This window comes from Oreochromis aureus, linkage group 7 (assembly GCF_013358895.1).
Source record: "Oreochromis aureus strain Israel breed Guangdong linkage group 7, ZZ_aureus, whole genome shotgun sequence".
NCBI lineage: Eukaryota > Metazoa > Chordata > Actinopteri > Cichliformes > Cichlidae > Oreochromis > Oreochromis aureus.
In genome coordinates, this window is record NC_052948.1 from 55,450,973 (window position 1) to 55,475,635 (window position 24,663).

The 24,663-nt window shown below is 37.1% G+C and overlaps 1 protein-coding gene across 8 annotated transcripts; it reads left to right on the plus strand.

Moving 5' to 3' along the window:
* Positions 1-909: 909 nt before the first annotated feature.
* On the plus strand, positions 910-21,518 carry tpm2 (tropomyosin 2 (beta)). Of its 8 annotated transcripts, none has more exons than XM_039615319.1 (9): positions 910-1,170; positions 6,543-6,668; positions 9,266-9,399; positions 10,723-10,840; positions 11,901-11,971; positions 12,776-12,851; positions 14,381-14,443; positions 14,552-14,621; positions 16,058-16,378. In XM_039615319.1, exons 1-9 carry the CDS (start codon positions 1,057-1,059, stop codon positions 16,138-16,140), a joined length of 855 nt encoding a protein of 284 aa, XP_039471253.1. In that variant the 5' UTR covers positions 910-1,056; the 3' UTR covers positions 16,141-16,378. The 8 variants fall into 8 exon arrangements, with proteins under 8 accessions (XP_039471253.1, XP_039471252.1, XP_031594260.1 ...); XM_039615318.1 differs by lacking the exon at positions 16,058-16,378 and adding an exon at positions 20,907-21,518 and having other exon boundaries at positions 911-1,170; XM_031738400.2 differs by lacking the exons at positions 12,776-12,851; positions 16,058-16,378 and adding exons at positions 13,682-13,757; positions 20,907-21,518 and having other exon boundaries at positions 912-1,170.
* The last annotated feature ends 3,145 nt before the right edge of the window (positions 21,519-24,663 follow it).

Genomic DNA, 24,663 nt, shown 5'->3' on the forward strand with positions numbered 1-24,663 from the left:
TATTTAAACAAAATGTGTTTGGAACTATATTCTCTATATAGTCTTTCCCCTCACCCTCAACCAGTCAGAGACTGCTTATGCTAGATCTACTTTTCCTGTTAAAACTTCTTCCCTTCATCCTCCCTACCATTGCCAAGTGCTTGTTTAAAGGGCTTCTTTACTTTACAATGCAAAACACCTTTAGACAATTGTTGTGAACTGAAACTACAAAGTAAATAAAGCTGAACTAAATGGATATTAGCCACATGTCTCACTAGTTACCGTATTGCCTCTAAATAGCAGTAGTGACTGTATAGCTTGCAGAACTGTATCTTGTACGGACTAACACATTGTTAAATCATCTCACTTTAACTGAAATCATCACACCCAACTGCACTACAAAGCCCTTGTGGGGACTTTCTCAACTCTGATTAGAAAGTAGGACCTCCTCATTTATACAGATAAGTAGAAATGGAGACTCAATAAAAATAAATGCTTTGGTTTAGCTACCAGTTTTCCCAGATTGTAGGTATGCTAATACGGTCTTACACTATATCAGTTTCCTTCTGTCTGCGCGTTATAGTCTTTCTCTCTTTGTGTTTTAACTTTAATTTTTAGATTTTTGTGTTTTCAGTATGCACATCGTCACATATGACCCATTCACTTGTGGGCTTTTTTGTTTGTTTAATTCAACGCCTTTAATATTTTAATTGGTAATTTTCGGACTGGTACTACTTTTTTCATCTCTAAACGTTTTAGATCAGTGATTTGCTTTGTTACCTTCGCTGATGTCCCAGTGGTCGGGGATAGTCTTGATTTATTCTCACATACTGAACACACACGTCAGACAGCCTGCACAACTTTCAGTGCCTAAACATGGTCAACGATTCGTACGGATCCAAAGTGGGAGAAAAAAAGGAGTGCGTGGGCTCGTACTGCTGTCATTCCATCCTCTCTTGCTCTCTTGAACAGCTTCACAGAGACCCTCCTGTTCTCCTGTCACGGACCGTTGCCTGTGTCTGTTCCGAAAGCTGGGCGCAGTTCTCTTTCTGTTTAGCTCACAGACACTGAAGAAACATGGAGGCCATCAAGAAGAAAATGCAGATGCTGAAGCTGGATAAGGAAAACGCTATAGACCGGGCAGAACAGGCTGAAATAGACAAAAAAGGAGCAGAGGACAAGTGCAAACAGGTATAGGAAGGACCTACGCTTCACCTCACAGGCAGCTCATCCTCTCACCATTAGAGATTGTATGCTACCTCCACAAGTGTAGTTTAAAATATACTTACATACAGTGCATATGAGCTGTTTATTAATTGAACACTTTTAAACGTTTCAACGTAAATATAATAGGGAAAAAACATAAAATAAATACCTTAAAATACATACAGAACCATATAAAAATAATTTAGAAGAAGTGCTGAAAAGTAAAACCCGACATAGTTTTAAATAGGCGAAAGGTTTGACGTGAAATGCACCTTAAGAGTTTCAATGCGTTCTATACCAGTTGATGTTGATATCGGCCTGTTATAATTTACCCGCACCCATTTATACATAACTCAATATGTAAAATGTACTGTAGCTTTTGGCTGCTAAAGTTGATTTTTCTTATCACTATTTGATGTATACTGCTGACACTTCTCATTCAGACTATTCTTTGCTTGTGCCTTTATGTTTTGGCATTTAACGTCGATGTTTGGCACTGTCCATAAATAAACGAGTCTAAGACACTTTTTGATCTTTTATTTCACTTTTTTCTATTTAGTTGTGCTCCCCTTTCTTTTCTTTTACTTTATTAAGTGATTTTGTTTTCCAGTATTGTATTTATTTTATTGAACTCTTGTATTTCAATTTGATATAGGTTCTGTTTAATGTTTCGGCTGCTGTGACACATTTTCCAAATGTAGAGATAGTATATCCTGTATTATCTTTGTCTTCACTTGAAACTTTATATTTCCATAGATATACTTTATGTTTATTTAAAATCAGAAAAAAGTGCACAAATATTATAACCAAAATACATTTTAAGTTTCCAAAGTGAGAGTATTTCTTATATGCTAAAATTATTTCGTGATGGATAATTTTACAGGGTGTCTGCTTATATCTGATATCACTGACAAAAGCTGTTTGTTCTGTAATTTAACCTGATCATATACAGTTCAGCTCAGTCAGTGACAAGATCAATGTCTCAGGTTTGAAAAGGCAATGATATAATATGATATGCAGTTAAATGTATTTATATATAACTACAAAACTAAACATGACAAGTAACTACAACTAAAAAAGCAAATACAAAATGTCTCTCTTTTTTTGTTCAAAAAAGTATAGTGACATACTTTGAACTAATTCAGATTTTTTTTTATTTTAATTTGATGATCAAGGTTTAGGAAAATCAGAAATCCAGTATCAAATTATTAGATTATTATTTTAAATCAATACAGAAACATTCAGCTTCTGAAAAGTATGTTCATTTACACTTTATTCCTGGTTGGGACTTCTTCACAACAAGTTACTGTATGAGTGCAGTGCATAGAGGCAATCAGCTTTGATAGATTTGATGATGGCCTTTAGCTTGTCTGTGTTTTTAGCTTTTGTGTTTCTCATCTCTTCCTGTTGACAATACCCCACAAATTGTTTATGGGGTTCAGGTCAGGTTACTTGGCAGCTATTTCAGTGCTATAATAACAAATCATTTGGAAGGAGTTTTGGCATTGTGGACACGTGTTAATAATGAAATCAGTATTTTCATAATGCTTGCCAACAGATAGAAGCACAAGGTTTTCTAAAATCTTCTGGTGGACTTCTGAGTTGACTCAGACTACAACAAAGTAGAATTTAACTGTCAAGCTTCAGTGACAGAGCATTAAGACCCATCAGTGTCTATTCTTTTTCTTTATTCTTTTTTTTTTTTTTTTTTTTGTAGATTCAGTTAAAGCAAGGGAAACAGATCATGTTTTTCTGACAGCCTGCTAGTAGCAAAGTTCCTAAAGATATACATTTAAACTGGTTCTTTGATAAGTTGTCTGTTATGTGTAGACAGAACACTTAGTCATGTTGCTTAAAAAACAAACAAAAAAAGTCACTGAAAATGGTCATTTACAAGGACTGAACTGAAAGTGACTGAAAAAGCAGCAAAAGCAGTCTGGCTTTCTAGAAATCAACAGCTGCAACGTTAAAGCGATATCACATCAACAATTATGATTATGAATTACGCTATCAGCCAGATTTAGATCTGACACATCTATGTCAAAATTATGTCTAAACAATAAATATGTCAATTGATTTTCATCTTAAAATTTTAAAACTGACTTATGTACTTGCAACTCGCTATAATTTCATAAGAATCAGAACACTGTTCATTTTAAATGTCTGAAAAGGAATATTTGATGAATGATTATGTTCTCTAGGTACATTGTTCCATCAAGTACAAAACATTTTTAGACTACAGAATGTTTAAACCAAAATAATATACCACACCAGTATTTAAGCACCACCACCAATATTTAAGATCCCATTCTGTGGTCCCAGTTAAGCCATTCAGATTGGCTGATGTTTCCAGTTGGGTTTAATATATAATTTAATTACCATATCCCATACTTTCTGACAATATATGATTAAGCCAGCATGCAGCACATAAAAGCGTTCAGTTTTTCAGTTAACATCAATAGATTCAATTCAGTTTAGTTTAAATGTATTTATATAATATCACAAGGTGGTTTATATTTTAAAGTAGATGCCCTACAATATATCTGTGTAGGTTCTCAGTCATCCAGGTCATGGTAATCTAAGGACCTTGGAAACAAAAGTGACTGGACTTCCTTAAGTTTTTTGAAGATGTTTCACCTCTCATCCAAGAAGCTTCTTCAGTTGTAAGAATGGTGGAGAGCCCCAGGTACTTAGGGCCTAGTGGAAGTTGTCCCTTAAGAAGGGCATTGACCCACTCTTGATCATGATCCTCATCACAAAAAGGCTGTGGGTTATATCAGCAGAGATTTTGGGAGATTTTGGTGAGACCTTGCCTCACCCTATCATGTGATTTATTGAGATCAACTGACACAAGATGTGAGTGGGCGTTAAGGCACCTTGGAAGGGATCTCAAAACTGGATTATAGGTGGCAGACAGTGGGTGTCACAAGCCACCACCTCTGTTCAAAGATGGTTGTTTACAATGGACATAGATTGTTGGTGTATTGAAAACCAAACCCCAACAATCAGACAATCCCTCATTACCAAAGAATTGTCGAGAGTGGGAAGGAAAAACTCCTTTTAAACAGAAAGAAATCTCCAGCAGAACCAAACTCAGGTTCTGCCATCTTCCATGAGCTTTTGGGGGATGAAAAGGAAGGAGAAGAGAAAAATAACTATGGGAGGCAAAGAAGTACTTATTGCATAACTAAGGAATGATTCACTATCACCTAATTCATCCCTAACTATGTGCTTTATCAAAAAGGAAACTCTCAAGTAATCTTAAAAGTACAGAGGTGGTTCCACAGGAGAGGGGCCTGATACCTGAAGGCTCTCCTTCCTATTTCCCTTTCAGAAATTCTAGGAAACACGAGTAAGCCAGTAGCTCACAAAAAACAGTTTACTCAGTCTACATGTGATTCCACTATTTTCCATTCAAAACTGACTGCTTTTTCCAACTCTTGAACACATGAGAAAACATTAATATTTTATTGTTTTGAGAAACATCTGACAACGCAGTGAAATTCCTGTATGGCTTATAGTCTCTCTGGTGTAGTTCTTTTGTGTATTTCTCAAGATCACATAGCAATCTCTTAACATATAGCAACCATTCAACTATGCACCAGCTATCATAGAAATTATTCCCAGAGGATCCCAGCTTGCTATCACCATCAGCTCTACCTAGAACCAATGAAAATTTCCATTTCTATTTCTACATCTAAGTAACTCGCCTTTGAATTGTCACAGTTTTTAAGAGTCTATCAAGGCTGTTGGCTTGGTTACCACTATGACAGGAACTATAGGACTGCCAAATGCTATATGTGAGTATCAGGCCTTAGATGGCTGTGAGAGGCTGTCAGAAGAGATATTTAAAGCACATTTGTACTAGGAACACTGTTGTCAGGCCACATCACTGTCATTTGCAACTGGCTTTTTATAGTCCTGAAAGCTTCTGTTGGAAAAGGGAATCTGGTTGTTAGATTCGGATTTACCGTTGGGGGTTAAGAAAAAAGTGTTTTCTTCTCTTAAGAATATGAACACAGATTTTACACTAATCCTCTAACTAGATCATTAGTAGAGTGTTACAAATTACAAGGGCTTATTTTATAAGGAGCATGAATCAGAATTGTGTAATGATCTACTTGTTAGACTTGTGTTGGATTTGATAGGCATCTGGGGTTGGTGGTTACTGTCACTGTTTGTATGCTGTTGCTGCACACAGCAACTTGGTCAAATAATATTTGAGACACTGGATAACAAATAATTTCTTTTGTCTTTTATAAGTGAAGACAGTGTTTCTTTTGAGAGCATGGATATGCTCAAAGATCCGTGTCTGTTACATTATTATCAGAGTTTTATAAATAATACAACATCATCAGGATGGTATAAAGCAACATTTCCAGTCAACATCTGCCAGTTAGATTTTGAGAATTTGGAATTTTACTGAATACAGCTCATATTCTAATTTGTTGCATAGTAATGAACTTAGGCCTAACCAAGTACATTTGTTTGCAGAGTTGTTGCTGAAACTACATTCTCACTGCGGTCAAAAGAACTGAAATGGTAAATGGCCTGTATTTGTATAGCGCTTTACTAGTCCCTAAGGACCCCAAAGCGCTTTACACATCCAGTCATCCACCCTTTCACACACTGGTGATGGCAAGCTACATTGTAGCCACAGCCACCCTGGGGCGCACTGACAGAGGCGAGGCTGCCAGACACTGGCGCTACCGGGCCCTTGTTAAAAGGGAGTTTTTCCTTCCCACTGTCGCCAAAGTGCTTGCTCATAGGGGGTCATATGATTGTTGGGTTTTTCTCTGTATTTATTATTGTGCTATCTACTGTACAATATAAAGCGCCTTGAGGCGACTTTTGTTGTGATTTGGCGCTATATAAATAAAATTGAATTGAACTCTGACCACCACCAGTAGGCAATGGGTGAAGTGTCTTGCCCAAGGACACAACGACTGTCCGAGGCGGGGCTCGAACCGGCAACCTTCACGATTACAAGGCGACCTCCTAACTCTTGAGCCATGATCGCCCCACTACATTTTAAAAATTGTCAGAATATTTTAAGGTCATAATACAAATCTATTACTGCTGGGGTTAAAAGAAATTAAGCTAAAATAAAACTTAAGATATTTTTTTTGTAATTTTTTGATAGCTGGTTAATCATTTCAAAAATAATGAATTAATAATGTGCCTCTCCAGCAAGGTTTATTTTTATTTGTCACATTATTGTAAACTGAATGTTTTTTAGCAAATCGATTATGAGCAATTAAATATAATAAATTTTCTGTTTTTCTTTTTAAATTTTCCCCAATGTTTCTAACTTAAAATTATTTTGTGTTCTGTGTCTTGGTATATTTGGGCTTTAGCTTGAAGAGGAGTTGCTTGCCCTGCAAAAGAAGCTGAAAGGAGTAGAAGATGAGCTCGACAAATACTCTGAATCACTGAAGGATGCCCAGGAGAAGCTGGAGCAAGCTGAAAAAAAAGCAGCAGATGTAAGTGAGCATAAATGATAGTATTACTAGAGGGTGACATTGTTAAGATCACATTAATTTACTTTGTCTGGTCAAAGTGATGGTTGTTTCCTTATGTGTGCTGTCAGTCTTAAATGTTCTGTCAGTATTGAACCCGTTCACTTCAGGTAAACACTTGGGTACTGGGTTGTAACTGAAATTAGGATCATGTAGGTCATCACTAATGCTATAAAACTAGTAGCAAGTACTAGCTTCTACTATGTCTGAAATATGCACAAGCTACTTTTACAGTAAGTCGAACTTTACACTCCATCAACTTATACATATCCAAAAATCATCACCAATTCATATGATGTGAAAGCTATTTGTGCTGAATCTCCATATCACTATCATTATTTGCAGTGAACTCATTTTCAGCTACTTGAGAAAAATTATTATCAGCACACTGAGGACAATTCCAACTAATCTATCTAGTCTTAACAGTTTATTAGGCAAGATTTTATTTTGGGCAGGATGGTGGTGCAGTGGTTAATACTATGGTTAACTATTTGGAGCTTACTGGTGTAACAATCTTCAATATCTGTACAGGTACTTGAGTTACTACTATATTTAATGAGTATATATTTAACTTTCTATTCCTACAACTATAATATTTTTTGTTGGATGTATTATGTTTGACTTATGGAACAGGATTAGTAGTGAAACTGGGGTCACAATGCGTTTTATGAGAGTCACAGTCATTTTTGTGGTCTAGTTGTTTTTTTGTTTTTTTTTAAGTTCTGAGTCAAAATGAGCAATGCAGGAAAGAGTGAGACCACATGCATTGGTCCTAAAAGGAGTGGAACTTTGTCTTGTCTGCAGAGTCACTGTGAGGTTTCCAAAGATGGAAAAGCATTGGAGCAATGCATTCATTTGTTTATGCTTCCTCTGCTTGTAACTGATGTTCACTCTAACATAAATACCTTTGCCTTGGGACATCAAGTTCTATTCTCAAACACATTTATGTTGTGCATGTAGTAATGCACTGTACTATATGTACTTTTATAATTTCAAATAAATAATTCTGACTTTTTACCATAATTAGTGTCTTTAAAAATGTCCTTCTTATTGACACTGAAGTCAATTTCTTACTTACATTATCTGGAGCTGTGCAACAAAATATGAGCAGTCACATTCCATGTGGTATTGCTGTACTGTTAGTATAAGGGTGAAAAATGAATCTAATCGAGGAGAATACCGTTATATAAAAATATACATTATTATAATCTATCTAAAATCTTTCTTTATTACCTATGAAGGAATATTAGAAAAATTATCTGTCCAAATAACTTCTGTCATTGCTAAGCTGTGTTCCATTTACCTCTGAGGATGAGGATAGTGAACTCTGAGAAGCCTGAAAAAACAGGAATTATTTTGTTCCTGCAAGGTAGATGGTTCAGTAGCAAAACAAAACAATGCTTATTTATTTAATTTTTTTTTAAACCACTATGGAGCACATTCATTGGTAGAGCCTGTTCAACTCTCTATGCATAGAACATGTATAGATTACAATTTTTTACAGTGTTAATAATATTTATGTGCAAAACCTCCATCTTCAATTCTTAACTCGAAGATGGAAGCTCGAGTTGGAAATCGAGTTGAACGGGCGTTCCATTTGAAAAGAGTGACTTCCGACTTCACCTGGAACGCCAACTTTTATTTTGAAACAGTAACCAGAAAACTCTTGCATTGATTCCGACTTACAGTTGCCACGGCAACGCCGTGACGCCTGCGAAAAGCTCGAAGTTGAATATTCGCAGCATGGCGACTTTGACGTCCATAGACTCTGTCAGACGGAAAATACAGACACTGCAGCAAGCGACGCATGAGGCCGAAGAACAAGCAGAGCTGCTGCGGGAAGAGGCTGACATGGAGAGGCAGGCCAGGGAAAGGGTAATACTCAGAAACACCGTCTTAAGACCGCTACACCGGAAACTGCAGTCCTCAATGAACGGCTGTTTCCCCTTTGTTTGTAAAAGGGGAAACATAACTATTTAAAATAACTGACAAATAAAAGAATTAAAATCATTTAATGGCATTATATTCTAAAATTAAACATTAAATGCAAGTCTTGCCACTCGGTAGCCATCCTGAAACTCTTTCGGGGACTTAAAAAAAGCTTCAAACATTGCTGACTTTATACGCTTCTACCACCGTCTTTGCTCATTTAATTTAATTCTCAAACCCAATAACCTATTCATCATGATTTCATTAAAAAAAAGTCCTGCATTTTTTGGTTAAATATCACATCATTGTTTCTTTTAATAGTAACCCAATAGAAAAAAAACAAACAAACTGTAAGGAACATATCTTAGGACTCCACTTAGCAATCAGAAACAACATTTTTTTTTCTTTTACCCCCGAAGCTAATAGGCTGTGGATTCAGTCTGGATGTGTAGTTACTGAATAGGTTATTCAATTGTTAATTAATAATTAATTAAGCTCCAAAATGCATATAAAATGCATGCTCTGCGAGAGGCATGCAAACTAATGCCTACTTGGAACCAGGAGAGAAGAACAGGGGGAAAAAAAACACAAAAAAGAAAAAAAATTAATTGTGTGTGTGTGTGTCCCTGCAGGCTGAGGCAGAAGTGGCATCCTTAAACAGACGTATCCAGTTGGTTGAGGAGGAGTTGGATAGAGCTCAGGAGAGACTGGCTACTGCTTTGCAGAAGCTGGAGGAGGCTGAGAAAGCTGCAGATGAGAGTGAGAGGTGATGAACTTCATGTCCATTCATCTGAAATTTGAACTCTCTGTCTGTAGGAGTTAGGATACTGTTTGCTATTTTTATGCTCCTCTTTATGAATGCTAGTTTGTTATTGAAGGTACAGTTGTTTTAGTTAAACTATTACTTTTACTCTTTTAAGCGTGGGACATGGCCTGGACTACAAATACATCCAGCCTTTTTTATAAGGCCCTCCTTGACTTTAAGTTGAGTTTTCAGCTATCCAATCCTGTACTATACAACCCAGTATTGAATTAGTTTGACTATCATCATTACATTTTGAACCATGATTCAGCTCTGTCATAGTCTTTCATGACTTTAATGTAGTTACTGTACATCTGACAGCTAGCCTGAGAATAGTGAGTATAAGATTCAGAGTCAGATAACTTTATTTATCCCCGTGGGGACAATTGAGAGCATGGAGAGTGGCATATTTAATACAGAGACAAAAAATTACACAGACACACACAATGTGTATATATATATATCTATATATATATATCTATATATATATATATATATGTATTTATATATACATATATAAAATTCCACTACTGTATACACTGTATACACATTATTGTACTGTATACAATACAAATTACACAGACACACACAATATATATGTATATATATATGTATATATATATATATATATATATATATGCCTTGCCTAGCAGGCAAGGCATACATGGAACGCCATAACCAAGTGGCCGGCATAGTGTACAGGAACATCTGTGCCGAGTATAACCTGGAAGTCCCGAGGTCAAAATGGGAGATGCCCCAAAGGTGATGGAGAATGACCGAGCTAAGATCCTGTGGGACTTCCAGATACAGACGGACAAAATGGTGGTGGCTAACCAACCGGACATAGTGGTGGTAGACAAACAGGAGAAGACGGCCGTAGTGATCGATGTAGCGGTTCCGAATGACAGCAATATCAGGAAGAAGGAACACGAGAAGCTGGAGAAATACCAAGGGCTCAGAGAAGAGCTCGAGAGGATGTGGAGGGTGAAGGTAACGGTGGTCCCGTGGTAATTGGAGCACTAGGTGCGGTGACTCCCAAGCTAGGCGAGTGGCTCCAGCAGATCCCGGAACAACATCGGAGATCTCTGTCCAGAAGAGCGCAGTCCTGGGAACAGTTAAGATACTGCGCAGGACCCTCAAGCTCCCAGGCCTCTGGTAGAGGACCCGAGCTTGAAGGATAAACCGCCCGTAGGGGCGTGCTGGGTGTTTTTTATATATATATATATATATGTATAAAATTCCACTACTGTATACACTGCTTATTCCGTCACATTTCCTGTTATTCAGAGGAATGAAAGTCATAGAGAACAGAGCAACAAAAGATGAAGAGAAAATGGAGATCCAGGAGATGCAGCTGAAGGAAGCCAAACACATCGCTGAGGAGGCTGACCGCAAATATGAAGAGGTGGTGTATTGCTGTTTTTTTCATGGTTATTGCATGATGTCCCAGCTGGAGAAAAAAACAACAACAACTAATACTCTACACAAATTCTAAGTAGGTTCTCAGTGTATAATGAGACTACCTTAAAAAAGAAAAATGATTATACAGCAAAAAGTTGACAAAAAGTTGATTCTGTTCATCTGGACGTAGTGTTTTCAGTGGAAGAAAAGTTTTGTCACTCATCCAAGTGACTTCTTCAGTCTCAGCTGACTGCAGGTTCCCCATAACCTCATAAATAGTACATTTGCATAATGACCATTGACATTAATGGTCATTGATTGGTGGTGATGTCAATTTGCATATTAATGATCAAGGAACTGACCTAACAGCCCACTGTTCATTCAGTGGTTAGTGGTTTCAGTCATCTTGCAAAGGTAAGGTTGGGGAAACCTGCAGTCAGCTGAGACTGAAGAAGTCACTTGGATGAGTGACGAAATATTTCTTCCACTGAAACGCAACGTCCAGATGAACAGAGTCAACTTTTTAGGAATTCCTTACCTAGATGATTGAGCATGCGTGAAGATAAAATGATGATACATTTCCAAGTTCTAATTCAGTGATCCAGTGTTTTACACAACTTGCCTTGTTCGCCCATACATACAAGCACTTCTTTCTATGTAAGTGCTTTCTATCTAACATGCACACACATTCTTAAATTAGCGAGTACGCCAAAGGATATTTGGCATGCAGACTGGAGGGATTGAACCACCAACCTTCCAATTAGCAGATGACCTGCTCTGCCATGTGAGCTACAGCTACCCCGAAGGCTTGCTGACATCATATTAAACCCTATGAATTAAGAATGGGATGTCGGTTAATATGCATTTGAAGGCAGATGGGCAAATACTTTTTTACAGCACTTGACTGAACATAGTGCAGACTCACAGTATATAATTGGTCAGTAATAGGGTCAGCAAAGATAAATACCAGAAGTTCACATAAATACAATTTTTTTTACTAAGCAAAACGAGTTAACAGACTTCTTATGTTATTTGGGATGACTTAAGTGTGTGAATATCTGCAGGTTGCACGCAAACTGGTGATCCTGGAGGGTGAATTGGAGCGCTCAGAGGAGCGTGCTGAAGTAGCTGAGGCGTAAGTCAATACCTGCGCTCCAAAAACACTAGCAAGTGTCACTTACATACATACATGTTGTCATGGTAGAGATCATGTGACTCCTACCATCACAAAATAATCCTGCTTATTTGTTGTTTTAAATAATATAATTCATACCCGTAGGTCTAGATTAAATAGTAGTGGGATCTCTAAGTGTTGCATGGATGTAATGTCATAAGAATTCTCTTAACAACTGTGACTAATGATCACTGCTGTTTAATCTACTTATTCTATTTTTATCTCTGCTTTGTGTGACATAAAATACAAAAATTGCAAAGCCATGATTTGCAATTATTTGTGAAGATCAGCACAAACGCAAAGTGTTCTTGTGTGCTGTCATCATGTAGGACATAAAACTAATGACACAGAGACATGAGGGTGTACTATGAAGCAAATGTAATAGCTGCAGGCTTATTAAGCTGGCTCTTTTTTTAACCTGGCTACATCATTGTGGCAGCTTATGCTGTATACTTAAACCTCATCCGGAGGAGGTCATAGTCAGCGCTATAAATTAATACCAGTTTTAAGCACCCTGTTTTCTCAGAATAATTCAGATTTTTAACTGTAGGATTATGTAATGTACACAAACCTGTTAGATTGGGATTTTAGAGCCATAGACCCAGCTAATGCAAAGATCGTCCTGTCTACATAGTATACTTCTCTGGCTGTGTGTTGTTCTTTTTTTCTGTGTTTTTGTGAATGAATGCATGATTGCACAACCGCTGTCTCTTTGGCAACCACTGATCCTCCTCACCCCCAAACATTTTGGACTAACTCGTGCAGGAGAATGAGGGAGCTGGAGGAGGAGCTCAGACTAATGGACCAAAATTTGAAGTCCATGATGTGCTCAGAAGAAGAGGTACTTACTGTATGAACTCCACTGAGGTCTAATTGTGACCTGCTGTCTTGTGCTCCTTTGACCTGCAGCCTCTTTACTTCTCCGTCTATGTTTTCTACATTTCCCTCTTATACTGCACTTAAGTGCTGCTGATATTCTACTTTTTTTCTTAAAAATAATAAAACCAGCAAGAATCCATCCATCCATCTATACAATGGTGCTTAAAGTATTGTTTTTTATATTTCAGAATAAAAATTAACAGAATTATATAAATAACACTGAAATTGTGTTTCCTCCCATCAGTGTATTGTTTGTCATCTATTAATATACCTTTAAGGAAATTAGTCAAGTCTTTTAAAATGAAACAATACATTTATTTTATTTAATTTAAATATTTGTTAGTAGAGACACTAGCCTTATGGCCTTGTCACTCACTGGGTAATAAAGACAAAGCACCACGAGACGGATCAAGACATTATTGGTATCTGTCTGTTGGTAGGTTTATAGGCACATTAAAAAGTAGATTTTTTTTTTTTTTTTAAATTTCTCTATCTTTATTCTACGCAGTTAGGGACTTTAAATACCTTGCATCCATGCTTGCGACCAATTTAGATTTACCAGTTAAGCTAACGTGCATGTCTTTGATCTGTGGAAGGAATACCTGGAAGAAATCGATCAAAGACCATGCACGCTCTCTCCAAAAACAGATTCTAACCAAGAGCCTGACGGTTTTTGTTATAAGTCTTGTAGTCTCTCATTAGTCACTGTCCGAGTTTAATCTCTTCTGCTATTCTACCTTTCAAGTCACTACTTTCTCTTCTTTTGCTTTTCATCTTTCTTACATTGGTCAGTAAATCAGGTGATCTTGAGGAAGAGCTGAAAAATGTCACCAACAACTTGAAGTCACTGGAAGCACAGGCTGAAAAGGTACAGTAGCAGCTGAGGGGTATTTAGCCTGAAGAGTAGCCAGTCAGATTGTATATATATGAAATATAACCTGTAAAAATGCTGTAAAATACCTGTAAAAATATAACCTGTAAAAAAGAGGGACCAGTCACTCAGCCTCGGCCTCAAACAAATCTAAAGACATCAAGAGAAACGCTATATCCATTCAATAAAACACATTTGTAGTTTGCTATGAGGATACAGACACATAAACAGTCCATAAATAAATGAAACTTTGTTTCAAGTTCAGCGGCATACAGCAAAATTGAATTAAATGACATAATGGAAATTGTCATGATGACAATTATTTGATTTGTGTCCATTTCCATTTTTAGTTTTAAATTTAAGTTTAAACTGAATAGGTTTCCATGTCTCCCGCATCTTTTTGATTGAAACACACCACTGAAAATTAGAATCAGCTATAATTTTATCCACATGGTTAAAAGTTAGAGATAAAGCCTGGGAAAACAGATGAAAAATACTTACATAAAGTACTCAAACTGCTGTTAAGATTTTTTTTTTAAAAGGCCAACTGCACTCATGAAATGGAAATGTTGTTTAAACACACTTTGTGAAAGTTTGTATGTTATTTTTTTATATTTCAGTACTCTCAAAAGGAGGACAAATATGAAGAAGAAATAAAAGTTCTTACTGACAAACTGAAGGAGGTAAAGTTTTTCCAGTCTAGTTTTATTATTATTATTATTTTTGTTGTATACTTAGACTAATTATGATATATGGAGTAAGCTGATGCTTTGCTGTGGTTTGGATTCCAGGCTGAGACCCGTGCAGAGTTTGCAGAGAGGTCTGTGGCCAAGCTGGAGAAGACCATTGATGATTTAGAAGGTAGTCCACACACACCTCTTATCTCTGCCAGTACTTCCACTAACATGTCTGCTCAGTGTCCCTCAGTCACACAGTTTCACTTATGGGGTGTTGTAACTGAACTGGCACTTTGTTGGACAGCTGTGCTCTGCACTTACAATTTCCTGAATAAAGCCAATGATGAGTGGAAGGACCAAATTCCTCTAATCCAGTTATGGTGTCTTTGCTTAATTTAAATAGCTTAATTTTGAAACCTGGGAAATGCCTTGTACTTAGTTAATGCACTTGGCAATCATTCTGCATGTTCTTACCTACAACATTTGTAGTAATACAGCAACTATGAGAAATGCCACTAAGAAAAAAGCAAGAATATTTTTTACACCTTAATGAAAATGGACTTTAATTATCTTTTTTTCCCTTAATAATTTAAATCATCATTTAAAAGCTGCATATTTTATCTTTGGATGATGGGATAGCCTTTATTTGTCAGTTGCAGTTGCCCACAACCGAGATGACAGACCTTGCCGACCGTACATACAATAAACAAATATCACATTGGGGAGACAGGTCAGGCTAGGTAGCAAAAGAAAAACAGTGAAATGTGTAACTCAAAAAGGTAACCCAGGAGAAAAAGAATGCACAGATATCATCACCCCCAGGTATTTACCCAGGTTAATTTTGTTTCTTGCATATTTCACACACTTACATGTTTCAGACCAAACAAACAAATACTTTTTCACAGCACAATATGCCACAGTGAAGGTAGTTTGCTAGCAAAAATGACTAGTTTTAAAACTTGGATGTTGTTGCTATATTTGTTCTTTTTTTTTTCTTTTTGAGGATTTTCTGCCTTTATGCCATTCATGGTGGTATGCACCCACACCTAAGCATTCAGATATCAGTTTGGCTGTTTCCTAAGATTTCTCTTACCCTAATGCTGATAGAAAAACATATCCACACATCTTTGTGGATTTAGAAACAGATAACAGTGTCTTTGTACATAAACCAACATTGAAAACATTGTTGTTAAATGATGTAGACTGTTAACATGGTGTTCTGTGGTTGTAGTTCTGATATGTGAATTCACTAATTATTTTCATAACAGTTGTTGAATGAAAATAGTTTGATCTTGGTTTGAAGTGCTTGCATTGATACTTATCCTGGTGTCTGTGGTATCAAGGCCAACCAATAACTCCAGTTATTTGTTCAATTTGTATCTTTTCCTTATTAATCAAAGTCAGGGATGTTGGCATTTGCTTGACTAAGCTCAGGTTTAGCTGTCTGTTGTCTTGGTGAGCTGAAGTAACAAGTTGATGTGATGGCATTAACACTTGTGAATCGGTATGAAGATTTACAGTTTAAACTATTTTCTTTTCTTTTTCCTGTCTTCCTACCTCTATCCAATCTCTGTCTCTCTGTGTGATTAATTGTTTCTGTGTCTCAATATCCTCCTTTAGATGAAGTATATGCTCAGAAGCTGAAGGGCAAGGCTCTCAGTGAGGAGCTGGACCTGGCCCTCAACGATATGACTACACTGTAGAAGTTGTCTTACTTCTTCGCTGCCCCTCTTTCCTGTCTGAACTCTACTGCCTGTTTGCTGTTCTTTTTCTCCACTCCACAGTGCTACTGTGTGGTAAAAGAGTAAGCTATTTCACAGGACTGGTCTTTTTTAAAGAAGAAAGTTGAGCTACTATGTTGCTGTCCTCTCTTTAGCAAAACATTAGTTAAACAATTTTGTTTCGTCTTTCCTCTGTAATAAAGCTGTCTTCACTTCACCACTTTCTCTCAGTTTTCCTTGTCAGTCTTCTACTCATTGTCAGTTAATTTTGTAATTGTGTGTGTATTTAACCCCGTCATGGGATGGCCACATCAGTGTATTCTTAGTGCCTCTCCCAAGCACTAAATGGGGATGGTTCCATCAGGAAAGGCATACATCATAAAGCTTTGGCCAAATCAAATATGCGGATCATCAGTCCTCATTAACACTGACTGCTTCCGGTGCACTTGGCCAACGGTTTGCTGGTGGAATCTGTAAATGGTAAATGTAATTTGACTGATTCTTACATAGCACTTTTCTACTCTCCTGGAGCATTCAAAGCGCTTTATACAACACGCCACATTCATCCATTCACACAAGCACTTTTTTCTATGCTTTTAAGTGCTTTCTATGGATGAAGCATTTCTATCGATGGATGCACTGGATATTTGGCATGCACACTGGGGGAGCCTGAGCTACAGCCACCCTTGTAATATGCGCTACTGTTGGCCAAGAAGAAAAGGAACAGAGGGATAAAGCATGATAGGAAGCAGTGAGAAAGAAAGAAAGGCAGGAAGGAGTATGTTTGTGAGCTGGCTGATACAATGGCGAAAATGAAGTTATGATGTGATAGGATGTGTAGAGAACCTGTTCCCAGTTATCCAATTCCTTGGAATCATTAGTCTGCCTGTCTATCAGTCCCGCTTATTGGTTCTTGCACTCTCGCTATGATCAGCTGATTTCAATTCGTGTGTCAGAGGAGGAAAAGAGCGGCGTAGTTTACAGCATATGGACATGTTACACAGTATTTTTCTTAAAGAAGAAAGGATGAGAATGTGAATGTAAAGTGGAGACTACTCCATGACAAAAACAACTGCCTTATACAGTTAACACAACTTCTGCTCTTAGCAAGCACCTGCACAAACAGCATGCTAATGCTAAGCTAGCCAAGAAACCAGAGTGACATTGAAGCTGAGTAAATGCTGACCCCTATCACGGCTGCGATGGCAGACGTGTAAAGGTGAAGTGAGGACCCTAGTGCAGGCAGTGGTTGGTATGAGGAGTGAGTTTATTTAAGTGGAGATGGCAGAGACAGGGACTAAGAAATAACTAAACTGGAAAAACCTAAACACGTGAAACTGAATTCAAAACTCACAGGATAACATGCAGCGCAACTCAGGGAGACATCACAGACGGCCCAGCAACCAGCAGGAGAAAACACAGCGCTTATATATTCACAGGGGCAATCAGGGAACCAGAGACAGGAGGGAAACACAGCTGGGAGAAATCAGAACTGATGAGACAAGGAAGCAAACCAGAATACACTTAAACAACACACAGACCTTCAAAGTAAAACAGGAAGTACACAGAGACATCCTGGAGGGAGAAAGAGAACATGGAGGAGCACATGACGGGATGAGGAAACACAGAACACAAAGAGTGGGAACAAAGGACAATACTCACATCACCATATCCACTTAGACACACAGAGGGTGTCACAGGGGTCAGCTACACAGAAGGAAAATTACTAAACAAGAAACACAAGAAACTAGACCCTATAGAATAACTAAAGACTAACACTGAGGACTTAATACATAATTCAAAATGACAAAAACACAGGAAACTTAAAACACTGAGTCGAAAAAACCCAGGACCCTGACAACCCCAGAGTAACATGAAAGTAATAAGTAGTATAACAAATGTCTTTCTCCTGGGTGTAAATAAGTAACATAATGCATTACTTTTAAGAAAAGTGTTCTGTGTAATATGTGTAATAACTTTTTTAACAACACTGATCAAAACTGGGAAAACATGCACAAATATTTGATCACGCAGCATATAACTGATTTGCATGAATGTAATGTCTTTGATATGCTGCTTAGAGATGGTGGTGACTCTCAAAGTGGAGCCAATGACAATCGTTAAGGGAACAGATATGGAATCTAATCGATAAGTGATATTGATAATGTCGGTGAAGGTTCTCAGTCATCCAGGTCATCGGCATCTAAGGAGCTTGGAAAGAAACGTGTCTGGATTTTTTAAAGTTTCTTGAAGACGTTTCACCTCTCATCTGAGAAGCTTCTTCAGCAACTGGTGGAGAGTCCCATATTTTTAAGCCCTATCATAGGGATGGGAATTGATAAGAATTTAGTGATTCCAGTTTCATTATCGATATCACTTATCGATTCAATTCCTTATCAATTCCCATTGGCTTCACTTTGAGAGTCACCACCATGTCTAAGCAGCATATCAAAAACACTACTGTGTGGTCAAATGTTTGTGCATGTTTGAGGTATTTTTCCTCTTGGCTGTGATCAGCGTTGTGGTCATTACTCAAAAAAAGCAACTCAAAAAGTAAAAAGTTATTACAAATATTACACAGAACACTTTTCTTAACACTAATGGGAGAAAGACCCTTTTTTTTCTTCAAGGAGAAAGACATTCATTATACTACTAGTTACGTTACTTTCATGTTACTCTGTAAATAATGATAATATAAACTGATAATATAAACCTACAGAGCCAAATGAGGACACACATATCATCTTTCTCTTAGTATTTAGGTATGAACACAAAGCCGACAGCATAAATAATAGATACAAACCAGCAAAATGAGACTTTAAAACGATTGTCATGGTGATTCTACCTTATAAACATGAACGGGTAGAAACTGAGTTTGTCACCTGTTGAAGTACAGCAGCGATTGGCTTGAACACAAATGTTGGCTCACCTCATCATGGTGCTGGGCTGTGGTCAGCATTTACTCGGCTTTAGCATCACTCTGGGTTCTTGGGTAGCTTAGCATTAGCATTGCGAAGAGCCAAACTTATGTAAACAGTAAGATGCAGTCGTTTCTGTCCCGGAGCAGTCTCCACTTTATCATCTGACTCTCATCCTTTTGTGCAATAAAAATAAAATTAATATCCATATTTCACTGTAAACTGCGCCACTATTTATGGACTGAAATCAGCAGATCATAGTGAGTGTGCAAAAACCTATAAGCGGGCTCAATAGAAAGGCAGACGAATGATTCTCTATTATGTGACTTACTGAGCTCAAATGGCCCAAGATGTGAGAGGGCGTTAAGACATCTGGGACGGGATCTCAACACTGGATTATAGATGGCAGACAGTTGGTGTCGTCAGCCACTACCTCTGTTCAAAGATGGTCGTTCACAGTGGACATAGATGGCTTCTTTCACTCCTCTTTCAAACCATCTGTCTTCTCTGTCCAGGATGGCTGTTCTTTGTTGTGCCATGCGTTTATGAAGTGGCTTCTTTAAGTTGCTTGAAGACGTTTCACCTCTCATCCGGGAACCTTCTTCAGTTCTAAGGTCAAATGGTGTCCCAGATTTAAGTTCTAGGGGAGTGTCCCCCAAGGGGGTCATGAACTCCCCGTTGATCTTCTACCCAAACACATGAGCCAAGGTGTGAAAACGGGTGTAGGTCACAATCAGCCAAGGTTTCGGGTGAACCCGCTGTGAAACCTAGCCCCACCCTATCATGTGATTTCCTGAGGTCAAAAGGCCCAGGATGTGAGTGGGCGTTAAGGTATCTGGGAAAGGACCTCAAAACTGGATTACAGATGGCAGACAGTTGGTGTTGTAAACCACCACCTCTTTTCAAAGATGGTCATTCACAGTGGATATAGATGGCTTCTATCACTCCTCTTTCAAACCATCTTTCTTCTTGGTCCAAAATGTTAACATTGGTGTCCTCGAAAGAGTGACCTTTGTCCTTTAGATGCAGATGGACTGAGTCTTGTCCCATCGAGGTGGCTCTTCTATGTTGTGCCATGCGTTTATGAAGTGGCTGTTTGGTCTCTCAAATGTAGAGGTCTGAGCATTCCTTGCTACACTGTACAGCATATACTACGTTGCTAAGTTTGTGTTTAGGAGTCTTGTCTTTGGGATGAACGAGTTTTTGTCTGAGTGTGTGGCTGGGTCTGAAGTACACTGGGATGTCATGCTTGGAGAAGACTCTCCTGAGTTTTTCTGATAAACCGGCAACATAGGGGATGACAATGTTGTTGCGTTTATCTTTCTGATCCTCCCTATATAGCCGGGGTATCTGAAATAAAATTAGTGTGTTATTTCGTTGTGATTTGTGAGCAAGTAAAGCCGAAGTATAAAACAGAATAAACTATAAGTAAGATAAGTATAAAAATGTGTTTGTAGTTAATATGGGAAAATACATGTACTGAGTTGCGTCTAAAAATCTATATTTCAGCAATCTGTATTTCATACCATAGCCTACTGTATATAACCTGTAGGCTATACAGCAGGCTTTATTTTACTATAGTAGGCTATAGTAAAAATAGATTAAAATTAAAAAATAAATTAAAACATGTTTTGTGTTTATTTATCAGGAGCATTTCCTTTAATTTCTTTTGATTCTTGAACACCAGTTTGACTCAACTATTCTATTGTAAAACTAACACAAAGGCTATGCATAAAAACTTTGCATTTGAGAGCAACTAGATTTTCTACATATTCATCATAGACAGGACATTAATTTGGAAGCTCACTTGTGTCTTCTTTCCAACTCTAGAGAAACTGGCCCACGCCAAAGAAGAAAATCTGGACATGCACCAGGTATTGGACCAAACCCTTCTGGAACTCAACAATTTATAGTGATCTTTACAGAAATCTGTGAACGACAGCCTGAATGAAAGCAGGAGGAAATACCAGATTCATCTTTAATAAAACTCCCAGGCTGCATCTCTAAAATAAAGGAAATGTGAGGGTTTCTATTCATGTAAATCTAAAGAGCAAGCAAGAAAAACATCTTTTGCAGTGAATGGAAAACTTCAAAATAGCTTACATATTGTCAAAACTTAAATCATTAATAAAATGAAATGAAATTAGAACATCAATCATGGAAACCGCTATATTAAAAAAAACATTTATGCATCACAAGACATACAGTATGTGCACTGTCACTGAAATTAAACTGATAGTAAGATCTAAGATGGGTTTCTTTTTTAATAAAACAAACTATGAGATCAGAAGGTTATAAAGTATTTTTACTTTCATTTCTTGACATGGATGACATTTTAGGTTTCACCTCTTCATCTTGCCTTTGTTACTTTTCATGCTTTATTCTTTATATGGAGATTTGGATACTGATCCCTCAATAAAAAGCCAATATATGGACATGTTAGTTTTGTAATTGTAATACTTTATTTCACAGGTCTGGAAATGTCATGGTAATACACACACAAACATGTGAGTGTTTGCTGCTGTTGTCATAACCACCACGCCTTCAGTCAGACATTGAGTGAACTTGGGTTTGGAATACAGCATGGGTCTGAAATAGCAGGATAGTTAATCAAAAAAAAAAAAAAAAAATCTATGAAGTGTAAATTCTGCACTAAATATCCTTCTAACACTAAGACTTGATTTAGGCTTCTGCAGGAAATCTACATCATAACTTACATAGTACCGGAAAACCCTTTCCCCCTACACCACAACCTGATGAAGGCTCAGAATTAAAGCACCAGAATACAAAAGCATGAAGTACAGAGACGAAAAAAAAAAATCTCTAGAGAGCTGATCGGCCTGGTGATATCCTCCATTTGAGTTGTGGAAAAAGCAAAAATGTGAGGACCTTCCACATGCCATGAATTCTTCTGTTTTTACAGACAAATTGCATATTTTATCATAGAAAATCTCCTGGTCAGTCTTTTCAAATATTCTGTGTAAAATCATATATTTCATCATATTAAGCCTTGACCATGTGGTCAGCTATCTGAGCCTTAAAATTGACTGGATGGAGACCTTTTCACTTCACAAAAAAAACAAAAAAAAAACAAAAGACCCCAAAACCATCTCTTTTTAAACCCTCTGTACTTCTCTTTTTCTTTCTTTTTAAACACAAAAATAGACTTAAAATTGACTTCAAAAACAGAATTGCCTGAACAAGTTTAAATTCATTTTAGATTTTCTCTAACACATGGTATTTAAAGTACACAGGTTCAAATATATAACTCACTTAAATCTTTAATAAGTTGTGCTGAACATTGTACAATGTCTTCTAATTTGATATGACCAAACTTCTCATTAGTGATAACAATTGACTACAACTGATAGTTTCTTTTTGCCAGCATAAACATTTGTTTGACCAACAGTGTTGGTCAAGTTACTTGAAAATAGTAATTAGTTACTAGTTACTCGTCCAAGAAAGTAATCTGGTTACTTTACTGATTACATACTTAGTTACTTTTTAAAAAACATGATACACAACCTGAATACGTTATAAAGCAATAGACCTTTCAGACCTATTTTTCTGCATAATCCATCATAAAATTAAATCAAATGAAAAAAGTATTTTTAAAAATTGTTTTATTAGTTTTAATCTTTTAGCATTATGCACATTGCATCAAAGAAATTAAATTATATGCAACAGAAATTTGTTTAACATTTAAACCTATTTTCTGCATATTCCAGCATATAAAATAAAATAATTTATTGTGTTTACACACACCCTTTCAGATAGATGCGAGTAAAACACAGCAAAATAAATAAATAAAATCAAAGATTCAGCAGTACCAAATCCTGTCGCTCTTAAATCCATTTTCACCTGTTTATCAGGAGTGGGGCTGGTGGAGGTTTGCCTGGTGCTGCAGCGGTCATGTCAGAGGGGCGGATCCGGGGATTTCTCTGTGAATTTCACATTCCCGTGGCAGCATGCTAGGCGCTTGCTCAGATTTGATGTAAAATTTTTTGCTGTAGAAACAAGTTTTCTTCCCACACAGAGTAGAATATTGCCTAAGGCAAGCAGTAAAATGTAAAAAGCGTAGGTCCAAGTATGGAACCCTGTGAAACTCCATAATTGACTTTTGTATTTCAGCTAAATTCCCCATTTACATGCATAAATGTGAACCTGTAAGATACAAATGATCCAAACCACTGCAGTGCAGTTCCTTTAATAATGTATAAAATATTGTGGACAATAGTATCAAATGCTCCACTGAGGTCTAGCAGGACAAGCACTCTGTCAGAGGCCATAAACAGATCATTCCTAACCTTCTCAAATGATAAACAGTGTTGGGCAAGTTACTTTGAAAAAGTAATTAATTATAGTTACTTTTTTGAAGTAGTAACTAGTAACTGAGTTAGTAACTGAGTTACAATATTCTAAAAGTAATTAATTACTTGAAAAGTAATTATTGCGTAACTTTAAAAAAAAAAAAAAAAGTTTAATCCTCTGGGGTCCAGGGTATAATTAGCCATTTTTGACCACTTTTGATTTGACCTCTACATTTCACGTTTAAAAACTATTTACTTTGCCTTGTTTGGTATCATTCTTTTCAGCACAACCTAACGTGTCTGAACTTACAGTTATGTTTTCATTTTGACATACTGTATTAACACAATTGATCTAAAAATCAGACAAAAACAAAAAAACAAACAAACATAAAATCCGAGTAGAAAAGGTTATATTTTTTACTGTAACAACCACAAACATGTTTTCTGAATCATATTTCATAACTTTAAATGTAAATATAAATTGTCAATTTTAAAATCCTATGTACAAGTTTTGCAAACAACAAAGTTATTTGCAGCCATTTACCTTTTACCCCTTTTTTGTAACCATTTCAAACTATTTACAGAACAGTCAGGTGTTCTGGATTCAATAAGATGCCACAAATTATTTGTGCCACTCCCAAAAAAATAATTTCTGTCCACTATAAAGGAAAACATCACAGCCTGATACCTGCAGGTCTGACAGCAGCAGGTGTATCACTCCTGTTCTCTACCAGCAGTCAGCAGTCGCCTAATTGTTCTGAAACACAACACAAAACTATCCACAACACTACACACGACAACACATTAACTACACACTCCAAACACGCTAAACGTCACAAATTTCTCACATCTTAAAACTCGCTCTCTCTCTTTTTCTGCTGTCTCTCTCTCTCTCTCTCCCCCTCTCCCTCTGTCACACCTAAAACTTCCCTGTCTTCCTAAACAACCAAATGTCATGTTGCCATATCATTTTTTTGTTTTTATTGGTCGACATGGTACATTTTTCCACCAACGTGAAAGGGCTGTTTTTTGGTTTGTTTTGTTTCTTGTTTTTTGGTCATAAGCAGAGAGTGCTTGCTAGCGCTGTCCTTAGACTGTAAACGTGACGAAACTATTGAGGAAAAAACGCAGAGTATATATTGTTTATCATGACTCTGGTTTTACGTGGCCTATTAACACAATTTAAAAACTGGTATATATCACCTTGTTGCTTTGTAATCCTGAAGTGGTCATGTGATTGGCTTACCAAGACTACTTTATTCTTCTTCAGTCAAACA